Here is a 12,592-nt window from a genome sequence, read left to right as displayed (position 1 = left end):
CACTGCTCAACTGTTCATGGTCTACTTTGCAATCTTTTTTATTTTATGATGCGCTGGTGTTTTCAATGGGTGACAGGTCTGGACTGTAAGCAGACCAGTTTATTACCTGCACTCTTCTACTAGAGAGCCATGCTGTTGTAAAATGTACAAAATACAGTTTGGCATTGTCTTGCTCCAAATAAGCAGGGTCGTCCCTGAAAAAGATGTCTGGATGGCAGCGTGTGTTTCTCTGAAACTTGTATACATCATTCAGCATTAATGGTGGCTTCCTCGATGTTCAAGCTACCCATGCTATGTTCACTAATGCATCCCTGTACCATCATGGATGCTGGCTTTTGAATTGTGTGATGATAACAAGCTGATTGGATTCTTGATGTCCGAAATAATTTTAAATATCAATTCATCACAAAATAAGGCAGTTTTCCACTTTGCTTCAGTCCATCTTAAATGAGCTCGGGTCCAGAGAAGGCAGCAGCACTTCTGAATCATGTTTATACATGGTTTCTTTTTTGCATGATGCCGGGATAAACTGTGTTCACAGACAATGGCTTTCAAAAGTGTTCCTGAGCCCATGCAGTGACTTCCACTGCAGAATTAGGTCTGTTTTAAATGGCAGATTTCTCCAGATTCTCTGACAGTGGTATACTCTGAAATGCTCTTTTTATACCCAATCATGTTACTGACCTGTTGCCAATTAACCTAATTATTTGAGATGTTTCACCATTTTCTTTTTTTTTTCTGCATTATGCAACTTTTGCAGTCTTTTGTTGACCCTGTCCCAACTTTTTTTTTTTTTTTAAATAGGTTGATGCCATCAAATTCAAAATGCCCAAATACCTGTCATAGAACAATAAATATTCTCAGTTTCAGAATTGATATGTTGCCTTAGATCTATTTTCAACTCGGTATGGGTTTAAATGATTTGCAAATCATCACATTGTTTTTATTTACATCAATTAACTTGTCAGTCAAAGTGCGCCATACAGTCTTAGCATCAAACCTAAACAATACATCCCATCAAGCAATGAATTTCACTTTCTAGCTGTTTGGTGAAACGGTGCTAAATGTGGTCAAGTTTACATATAAGCATTAATTTAAAGGCGGTAAAGTGACTGCATTTCATCGTGTGACAGGTAGCACCCAAATGGTGTTAAAACAATGCAAGTTATCTAAATACGTTTTCCAATCACTTAATGGGCTGCTCATGTGATGTCTGCAGACTATAGAGCCAACTGTTTGGGGATGTCTTTTGACACCATATAGGCGACTCAAATATCAGTGTGACTATGGTTATACACTGATGAAAAAAAAAAATGCAAACAAGTCTGCTCTTTAATCCACTCCAAACAAAAAATGTAGTGGTTTTTTTTGTTTGTTTTTTTTATAGGAAAACAGGCCAATGGGTCATTCCACATATTATTTTTTCCGGGCTGCAAATCGATGACACTGCATGTGTCACAAGTTACTGAAAGCTTCATGTGTGACTGTCATGCTTTGTTCAGCTTTGTTCTTTTGTCCAAGTCACAAACCCAAGTTTATAACAAATCATAAGTGACATTCTTTTGAGTGTGATCTAGAGACTAAAGTGTCAACAGCTGCAACTTTGATACAGTTTAACCCAGTTAACAGGAGTTCTGCTCTAAGATCACTAAGATTGACGTTTGTCACCAAACTGTTGATTTGGTCCCACTTCACTTACATTAAAATTCATTTCGGAAAGGATCTTTTAACAGTTACTTAACAACCACTAACATGTTCAATGCTCATTTGGACATGTTTTTCACTTGAAAAATGTGAACCCAACTTTTTTTTAGGGAATGCTTTATAGTTTGGATTAAAAGGGAGAGCAACAGGAGAGCATGAACAACTCTTACAATGCGTCAGATAAGCAGAGGTGGGCTAACTGTTTCGCTTTGCGAGTAAATGGTCTTTGAGAGGAAGAATATATCATTGCCTTTATTATTTTTTACATTATTATCACCATGAAACGGTATTAGTTATTAGAACAAACTTGTCAAAAAAAAGTGAAAAATGAAAATCACACCATCCCCGCCCTTAAGTTTCCTCTGCTTCTTGCCATGCGCGCCACAGGCTGAGACAGGACCGCTGCGCAGCTGGTGTTTGTGTGAGAGGAGGAGTCGCCAAAACTCTTTCAGATGCAGCATCACTTTGAGAATTTGTCAAGAAGCTCACTCTCTAATGGGTCACCAGAACCACTTTCTGCACCAGCACTGCGTCTGTCAGGACATTCTGAACTGATGGAATGAGTTTGGCGGAAGGGTGGACCGGGTGCCCAATAACAATCATAAACAGCAAGCACAATGTTCTGATGGAGAATTAATTTTCTATGGATCTCCGTCCAGCTTCATCAATCAAGAAGAAAGAAGAAGACTTAGGTGAGGAGTCGCACTTTACTGACGGACAACAGCACGAGCTCTTCGGACTGCTGCGGTTCGTTAATTTGACTTCACCCTCAAAAACCGAGATTCATTTAGCTAATGGCGGAAATAGCAGGTTAACAATAGTTCATTAAACTGTTAGGGACACTGTGGCCATTGAACAGTCAACGCGTTAATGGGTTTAACAAACAGCTGGATGGATGAGTCGCTTGCTTTTGCCAGCTGTCCGGGAGGTAGAGTGTAACTGCAACAGCTGATGCCGAGGCATCCTCCAAAGCACCGAGGTAACGGATGAAATTTCCCTGAGCGAGTTTGACACCGTGCTGCAGTAAAGTTCTACCTGCAAACCTATCAGTTATCCCACAGAAGTCAAGTATGGAAATGACCAACAGGTCCATGCATTACCCCTCCATTCTCCATGGGGAGCTCGGCCCACTTAATGACTTTATGGACGAAAACGAAACGAACTCCACCGTCGGAGAGCGCAACTTAGTGGGCTGCGTTCAGATCCGCATCCCTCAGGAGCTCTTCTTGGCGCTGGGGCTCATCAGCCTAGTCGAAAACATCCTGGTGATTCTGGCCATCATCAAGAACCGCAACCTGCACTCGCCCATGTACTACTTCATCTGCTGCCTGGCCGTGTCTGACATGCTCGTCAGTGTCAGCAATGTGGTGGAGACCATGTTCATGCTCTTCAATGACCACGGCCTCCTGGACGTGCACCCTGGCATGCTGCGCCACCTGGACAACGTTATCGACGTGATGATCTGCAGCTCCGTGGTGTCCTCGCTCTCCTTTCTGTGCACCATCGCCGCAGATCGCTACATAACCATCTTTTACGCGCTGCGTTATCACAGCATCATGACCACGCAGCGCGCCGTCACCATCATCGTGGTGGTGTGGCTGGCCAGCATCACTTCCAGCATCCTCTTCATCGTGTATCACACCGACAACGCTGTCATCGTGTGCCTCGTTACCTTCTTTTGCACCACTCTTGTGTTTAACGCCGTGCTGTATCTGCACATGTTTGTCCTGGCACACTTGCATTCCCGGCGCATCGTGGCTTTCCACAAAAGCAGGCGCCAATCCACGAGTATGAAGGGAGCAATTACCCTCACTATCTTGCTCGGCGTCTTCATTGTATGTTGGGGGCCTTTCTTCCTCCACCTCATCCTCATCCTCGCCTGCCCCACCAGCCCTTTCTGCAACTGCTTCTTCCGAAACTTTAACCTTTTCCTCATCCTCATTATCTGTAACTCGCTTATCGATCCACTCATCTATGCCTACCGGAGCCAGGAGCTGCGTAAAACCCTGCAGGAGCTGGTCCTGTGTTCCTGGTGCTTCAGCGTGTGACATATATTCAGGAAGAAAATCCAGGTTATCAACAATTAACTAGGTTTTTTCCCTCAATGTACATTATGTCAGAAGCTGTAGAAAGCCGGGACTATTTGAACTGCTGATGATGCCGGTGCACAAAGCAGTTTAAGACTGTCCATCCCAAGAAGATTTTTGTACATTGGCCTTAGTATTGTTCGTGGGATTATTTATTGTTGCGTTACGCCACACTTTGTACTGAACTCTGCAACATATGGACATTTAATCCGGTAAATAATTATTTTAATAAGAGGGATCCGTACCGTAGATTTAAGACCTTTATTGTTAAAAGAATCACAAAGACACTGGACAAAATTATTTTCTCTGACAAGAATTTGTCTGTAAATCATGTTGGATTTTCTGTATATAAAGCGCCTCTTTCAGTGGTCGGAATATGTGACATGTCTTAACTCACCTTTGGAAAGCTACTGAATTTTTTTGAGATATGAAAAAAAAGAAAAAAAAGAAGAAGAAAAACCCTAAACAAAAATCTACGCTATGTCAGAATTAATTAAAGTAAACTCTACCAACTTGAACGTCAGAGCTTGTTTGCCAAGCGTTGAGTAATGTGGTGCGTTAAAAGTAGGCCCATTGCCGTGATTTTCCCGCCTGTGCCCTGAGACTTTTTACCTTTCCTAGCGTTATTTTAACGCCCTTCATGTTTTAAGATTTTTTTTTTTTTTTTTTTTTTTAAAGAATGAGTGATAATGACGCGTCGCATCATCTGAAAAAGACAAGCATTAAGTGCAATGAAAAATAGGCCTATACTGAAATTACTGGGGCTAAAACACAATTTATTTAATTTAGATGGTTGCGAATGCAAATTTGTTCAATCTGCAGGGAGCAATAGATGAAGAGGAGAGCTCCCTTAGGCTATCCCACAAAATATGAGGCAACTTTTAGAAAAGTGCGTGCAGTCTGCGTGGTGAGGTTGCGTGTCTATCACTCCTACAAAAATACATGTACGACAGACTGAAGAAGAACAAAATGATGGGGGGGGGAAAAGTCACATGAACGTCCTTGCTTGGTAGGGGGCCCGAGGCTCATGGCAGAAGAGCGTTTATGAAAGAAGTCATATTAAAGTTATTTTTGTGGAAGTTTGTGTGGTTTTTTTTTTTTTTTAATGTGCAAAACAGGGCCGGTTTCGAAACGATTTGGACACTGGTTTTAGTGATACATACAAAACAAGTGTGACATTGGGTCAGACGGCCTGTGTTTTAGTGTTTTGCTAAAACAGATAAAAAAAATTAAAAAAAAACTTTTCCATCAAACAATTTTTTTGTTAATGTCTGGCGTAGAGATGCAAAAGTTCAGGAAATGCAAGGAACCTTGTAAAGACAGCCTTGAGTTATCCTCAAGAGACAACCTTTGGCTATATGCAAATTAAGCTTTCTACTTAATCATTTATTTTTCAATCATTTTATCTTGCTTGTACCCTTTGATAGCATATCCTTTTCCTGATCACAAGGATTTGCTATAAGTGGGGCGTACATTTTAGACTCTTCGTTATCCTTTAAAAAAAATTAAATGCAGTCACATAACTGTATTTTAGGCCATTACATTTTCTAATTTCCACACTCAGTGCTGGGAAATAAGAACTTTGGGTTTCTTTCACAGACTTTCTTTCCAAATGAAAGGAAAAAGAGTCACAGGTCCCATGATCAAGCTGTCTGTCAAGAGAAAAATAATACTGATTTTACTGTTTAGATGCAGCCTGAAATGTGTACACTAAAACCTGTAAATAATGTAGACTTCGTGCACTGTAGTACTTGAATCATGTTTTCCCAGAGTATTTGCTGCATGAGTATAAGCTATAAATCCCCACTGTTATCAATGAAGTTCATCTTTGATATTTTTCAGTGTACTTTTTCTATTGATTTTGAATTACAACCAACATTATTCTTTCCTTTTTTGTAGTATGGTAGGCATATATTTATTATAGTGTCATAATTCGTTGTCTATATTTTTTTCATCATGGCGTGGGGTTTGTTACAAAGAAGTGTGAATGTACAGTGGTTAACTGGTATATGTTATATACATCTTAAAAAATAACCTCTATAAAAGGTAAGGAGACGTGCCGCATAGATATATGGCCTACAATAAGCTTGAATGAATGCATATTGTTACTGCTGTGGGTATAACTAAATAAACTGCTGCATGTATCCATGTCAACTTGAAAGTCTGTAAAACTATATATTGAATGTGTGTTTCATGTAATTATTGAAATTGTTTACGTGTAATCTGTATGTCCCAAATAAAGGGGCCAAAACAAATGTTTATCGGAAATGAATGGCAGTGGCACAATATATTTTCCATGTTTTTTCCACTTATTAGCCAATGGCATATTTATAGTTTCACATTTTAGTTTGCATGGTGTTATAGTTAATAAGTGTTCATTCATGTGTACACTAATATGTGAAATTTTTCTAGGAGATGGCTTTGCAAAGTGAATATTGTTTTAGGGTTTCACATTTCAAAATTCTTGAAGGCAACATTTGCTCTCAGCAGACAGTAGGACCATTGATAATACAATACAACACAGGCGGGGATTTTTAATGCTCCATTTCTAAACTCATGATCAAGTTCAGATACTGTGCTGTAAATAACAGCATTGAAGCAAAGGGGGTTTCCAGTCGGAAAAAATAGGGCAGAAATTATAAATCTAAAAAGAGGAGGGCTGGGGGGGGGGGGGGGGGTCGTCTTATAGTTTTAGCATTTTAAGAAAGAACTGTTGTTGTTTTTTTTGCTTGTTTCTTTTGATATAATTACTTTTGATTGTAATGGTACATTTATTTTATTATCATGATTTTATTACTTGTAGCCTATTTGAAACTTTTGCCATAGATTTTGTTGTTTCAGAGGATTATATGACCGGCATGAAGAATGACACCATAACAAATGAAGAATAATGTGACACTTTGATCTTTGTCTCAAATTAATTGATTTAGATTTAGATTTTTGACTTTACTGATCCCTCAGTGGGGAAATTTGGTCGCCACAGCAGCATAGAAAGAACAAAATGGTGCACACAATATGAAAAGAGCAATGAATAAATACACACACACACAGACTATGTACACAAATAAAATAAAATAAATAAAAATAAATAAATACAGTTTGGGATGAATGGAAAAAGTGACCAGTGCAATGAAATGAAATGAAATGAATATGAATAGTGCCACATCACCCTGATGAAATAATTTCAAAATGGTAGTTGCTGCAGTGAAGTTGCCCCATGGTGTTGAAATGTTTGTTGAACTGTTTTTGTGTTCTGTCCCCATCCCAGACTCTGGCATTTCAATTCTGATCAAAGAAAATGGCCCATTTTAATTTGAGTTCAAGCAATTACACCAATTGACCTATTAATTTGGACTAAGAAATTACAAAGTTATGTGTTGCGTTGATGGACTCTCTTATTGGTGCACAGCATTGCACAATACCACATTATTATAGGTTATAGCAATATATCTATATATTTATATCTCATTTCAAAATTTAAGAATATTTTTTTTCACTTTTCCAAGTAATTCAGATTTCGTCCTCGGTGGTGTGCATTGACGAGGACTAATGATCTGACTTGCATCAATGTACAATATATGACAATATATTATTGTAAAGTTAATTAACCAATATTACACTTGAGGGTGTGCTTTAACGTGATTATTGGCACGACAGTGACGCGATCAGGACTGAGGTGGTTGCCCGAGGTCTGTAAGCGATATATATACGATTATAAAACAGGCTACTATCTAAATAAAGTATGTAATCTAAATGTGTTCATATTGTGGGGCAATTGCTCTCAAAATATAAAACTTTTTGTTAGTGTGATCTCCGTTTTCATGGCAATACATGGGGTATGATTAACAACTGGACGACAACTGAATAACTACATCGCATAGAAATTCAAAACTGATTATATCGCTCAATCTTGTTGTAAGTAAGATATCCGCTGAAAAAAAGATATCGATGGAGTCATGTATTTTCAAGATTTTAGCACCGTGTCAGGTGTTAAAACACAAGCGGTCAAGCTAGCCGTCGCTGGGATGTTAAGTGCACGACTATCCGTGCTGTTACGGTTACGGGTGCTCGGAGAGACAAATAAGGCCTGTAACAAGTAAAAACAACATTATGTTGCATATTATATGAAATTCAATTCCAATTATATATACCCATTGACAAGGCGGAGGGATATTTCTAGTGATGAGCACATTGTGCTGTTATGCTGATTTGAGCACGTTCCAAATGATTTGCAAATCCTGTACATCCACATTGAACTGAAAATAATATGTGCAGAATGTGATTTGAAATTGTCTTGCTGAAAAAAACAAGGCCCTCCCTAATTAAAAAAAAAGAACCTTCCCTCTATAGTTCAGCATCAATGGAGCCTTCCGAGATTTGCAAACTTAACTATGCCATGTGCACTAATGCACCCTCATACAGAACACAGGTGCTGGCTTTTGAACTGTGCGCTGATAGCAAGCTGGGTGGTCCCTCTCCCAGAGGACGCAGTGTCTGTGATCCCCCTCCCCCTTTTTTTTTAATACCTAATGATGTTACTGATTTGTTGCCAATGAACCTAATTATTTGTGAGATGTTCAACCAGGGGGCGGTCCAGTGGTGCAGTGGTTAGCACTGTCGCCTCACAGGAAGAGGGTTCTGGGCCAGGGGCCTTTCTGTGTGGAGTTTGCATGTTCTTCCTGTGCCGTTGGGGGTTATCTCCGGGCATTCTGGCTTCCTTCCACCATCCAAAGACATGCATGTGAGGTTAATTTGTAATTCTATAAAAAAAAAAAAATTGCCCTTAGGTGGGAATAATAGTGTGAATGGTCTTTATTTCTGTCTGTCTCTGTGTTGGCCCTGTGATAGACCTTTGCCCAAAGTGAGCTGGGATAGGCTCTAGCCCCCCCCATGACCCGGTTCAGGATAAAGCGGGTATAGATAATGGATGGATTTTCGACCAGGTTTTTCTTTTAGAGTTACACAACTTTTCCAGTCTTGTTGACTTGTTGATCCTGTCCCAACTTTTTTGAAATGTGTTGTAACCATCAAATTCAAACTTGACTCTGTCATAATAAATGAAAGTTGAATTATTAAACAAACCATTGTTGTTATCTGGATAGGATTTTTATTCAGCCATCTGTCCTAAACAAGCTTGAGATAAAATATGCTCAGTTTATTTTAGATTGACTACAGTTATAGTGAAATTCTTCACAAACACTTGACTGTCAATCATCATCACTGAAGTATGAAGCAAACATAGACCATGCTATAGCCATGCCACTAGACTAAAATAATTTCTGATTATACCAAAGGAGGACAAAAGTGTGACTGTATGATTTGCAAGGAACAGCATGTTTACAGTTAGGGATAGGATTATGACTTATTCCTTAATTTAGCCACACAACACATCTCTGTTCACAGCAAAGAAAAATCTCCACAGCTGCCATCTAAACAACAAACGCACTCAAGTGATAATAATTTAGAGTTATCATTTGACCAGACACAGAGGCGCTGACCCTGAGGGATGGACACAAATAAAATGTATTTTAAAAATGATTACAAAAATTCCGATAAATAAACCTAGCCTGCCATATAACTGGGAATATTTGAATAGAAGCTACAAGCTAAAACGTGACTGCTTCACACAAATGTTAAACCCGAAAGCATAGAAGATCTATTCAGTCACCACAGTTTGAAGATGGCCACCCAACATTAATATCATCAATTCAGTGTCTGACCAAATGGGAAATGTGGTCACAATCTACACTTTTATTACTGAGTTATGGCATCTAATTCGCAAAAATGGGACAAATGTGAGGTGACAGTGACCCTTGACCACCAAATTTGTATCATTTTATTCTTGAGTACAAGTGAATGTTTGTGCCAAATTTGAAGAAATTCCGACAAAGGTTTCCTGAGATATTGAGTTTGCAAGAATGAAACAAACACCTCTTTGAATTTGGCACAAACATTCACATGGACTCAGGGATGAATTATTGATTATATTTCGTTAGTCAAAGGTCAAGGTCACTGTGTTCTCACCTCCATCTCATCCATCCATCCCATTCTTTTGAGCGTGTTATCTCAGCAATGCTTTGAGGGAATATTTTTCAAATTTGGCACAAACATTGAACCAGAGGCAAACATGAGATTACTAGATTTTAATGGTCAAAGATCAACATCACTGTGACACACTCAAGTGTTTTAGTGACCTCAATTATTATTATTATTAACTGTATTTTTTTTTTTTTTTTTTTTTTTTTTTAAGTAAACAACATTAAAAGTTCTATAAAGTGTAACCCTGGTTAAGTCGGATGTCACATGCTTCTCTCCTTCTCTGAAACACAGCATCCAATGGCAAAACAACAATAAACAGAAGATCTCTTTATGAATAAGAAGATAATGCTCTTTACACATCTCTCTCCAGAGCAAAGCTCCACCTTACATTTCACAACCTGGAAAGAATGTACCAGAACAGGGTCTTGAACTTTGTTTATCATTGGCAAAGAAGCCTTTCTTTTGAAGGACGTATAGAAAACCATACTGTAGTTTTATAATGGTGATGATTGAATGAATGAAGCATAAGGAATCACCACCTAAAAGTAAATGTATGTAAGCCAGTGAAATATACAAATTGATCAAAGCTTTATTATTAAATTTGGGCCAACTGGCCATTCTGACAGACACATAGCACTCACACATACGGCATGCATAGAGCAGCATTCATTTTGATTTCCTAACCAGGCAAGTTTTATTATTGTTGTTGTTATTGTAATGGATACATTTTGCCATAAACAATGTTAAAAGTGATACATAGTGAAGCTTTTGTTGTCAAAAGTCACATGCGTCTCTGTGTCTTTTAAACATAGCATTGAATGACTGAAAGCACTGAACAGAAGATCTATTTATGAATGAAAAGATAGTGCTGTTTACACAATATCTCTTTCATAAAAAAAAGGCATACTTTTGTTGAGGAAATCTAACTTCTGGTCTGTTTTAGACTATATATATCCACATGTATAATACTTTTTTGTGTTTTTCTGCACGTAATGGTTTAGCAAGTTTTCATTGTGGCATGTAGGATCTAAAGTAACATATAATGACCCTTAAAACAGATACCTACTGAACAACAGATTCTGACAAGGCGGCTGCAATCTTTCAACAGAAAACAAATTGCCTTTAAATTGTTCATGTCAACAATGCCTCCTCCAGGCAAACTAGAGTTAGTTACGGAGTTCCACAAGGCTCTGTGTTAGGCCCAATACTTTCACTTTATACACACTTTCATTAGGCGATATCATCAGGAAACACTGAATAAACTTCTATTGTTATGCAGATGACACCCAGTTATATCGTTCTAGAAAACCAGACAAGACAAATCAGCTAGTTAAACTTCAATATTATCTAAAAGACTTAAAGGCCTGGATGACCTGCAATTCTTTACTTCTGAACTCGGACAAAACTGAAGTATTATATTTGGCCCGAAACACTTTAGAAATTCTTTCTCCAACCATTCAGTTACTCTGGATGACATTGTCTTGGCCTCCAGCATCACTGTGAGGAATCTTGGAGTCATCTTTGACGAAGATCTGTCCTTTGGCCCACAAATTAAGCAGATCTCTAGGAACATCAGGAACATCTTGTCTCAGTGTGATGTCAAAAAAATGTATCCATGCATTTGTCACTTCCAGACTAGATTACTGTAATTCCATATGATCAGGATGTCCAAATTGCTCATTGAAAAACCTGCAGTTGATACAAAATGCTGCAGTGAGAGTATTGCCAGGATTTAACGAGAGATCACATTTCTCCTGTTTAGCTTCTCTTTATTGGCTTCCTGATGAATCAAGAATATAATTTAAAACTCTCCTGCTGATTTACAAAGCTCTTCATGACCAGGCTCTATCTTATCTCAGAGAGTTTATTGAACCATATCATCCTGACAGAGCACTTTGCTCTCAGAACACTAGTCTGCTTGTTGTTCCCAGAGTTTCCAAAAGTAGAATGGGAGGCAGAGCCTTCATTACTTCAGTTTCCAGGCTCCTCTCCTGTGGAACCAGCTCCCAGTTTGGGTTTGAGGGGCAGACACCTGCTCTTTCTTTATCAAAAAGAGACAAAAAATATTCCTTTTTGATAAGGCTTATAGTAAGGGCTGGCTTGGGTGACCTTGAACCATACCTTAGTCATGCTGCTATAGGCTAGTACTTTTGTCAAAAAACATTGATGTTTATAATGTGTTTTTTTGCAATTTTATTTCCTTCCTGTGTGTTTTTTTGGTATTGATGATTTTACACTTAAAATAAATCTGAATTGAAAAAATGATCAGCACTTTCTAGAACTAACACACTTCTCCAACAAGCAGGGAAGAATGACAGACAGGTTTTGCAGCTTTTACAGTTAGGACATGTTCAATGACAAGAAGTAAATCTCAATAACTACATCAAAAGACTGTCCTCTCTGAACAATTGATCTGAATACAGTGGCAATAAGAATGACCACAGTGACATTTCAAACAGTCAACACTAACACGTCAACCATGGTCGTTACAATACTTGTGTCAAAGGCTGCACCTTTAGGAGAGCAGATTCCTCCTGAAATGGCAAATCGAGTTATTTTTACATTGATTAATCTGTTTTGAGCTGTCTTTTCTATGTGGGTGTACCATATCAATGATTACATTACATTACATTTCATTTAGCTGACGCTTTTATCCAAAGCGATTTACAATAAGTGCATTTCAACCATGAGTGTACAAAATCCAGAACAACAGGAATCAAGAAAATACAATTTCTTCAAGAAAGCCAAACTACAAAGTGCTA

The 12,592-nt window shown here is 38.4% G+C and overlaps 1 protein-coding gene across 1 annotated transcript; it reads left to right on the top strand.

Annotated features, from left to right (window-relative positions):
* Positions 1–973: 973 nt before the first annotated feature.
* Positions 974–6,059, top strand: mc1r (melanocortin 1 receptor). The gene has a single exon (XM_069174620.1). The coding sequence runs from the start codon at positions 2,775–2,777 to the stop codon at positions 3,750–3,752; it is 978 nt and encodes a 325-aa protein (XP_069030721.1). The 5' UTR covers positions 974–2,774; the 3' UTR covers positions 3,753–6,059.
* Positions 6,060–12,592: the final 6,533 nt, after the last annotated feature.

The sequence above is a fragment of the Embiotoca jacksoni genome, unplaced genomic scaffold (genome assembly GCF_022577435.1).
Source record: "Embiotoca jacksoni isolate LCO1_2020_lvr unplaced genomic scaffold, fEmbJac1.0.p SCAF_6, whole genome shotgun sequence".
Lineage (NCBI taxonomy): Eukaryota > Metazoa > Chordata > Actinopteri > Embiotocidae > Embiotoca > Embiotoca jacksoni.
Note: the sequence above shows the minus strand (reverse complement) of the source record. Positions and strands in the feature narration are given on the sequence as shown.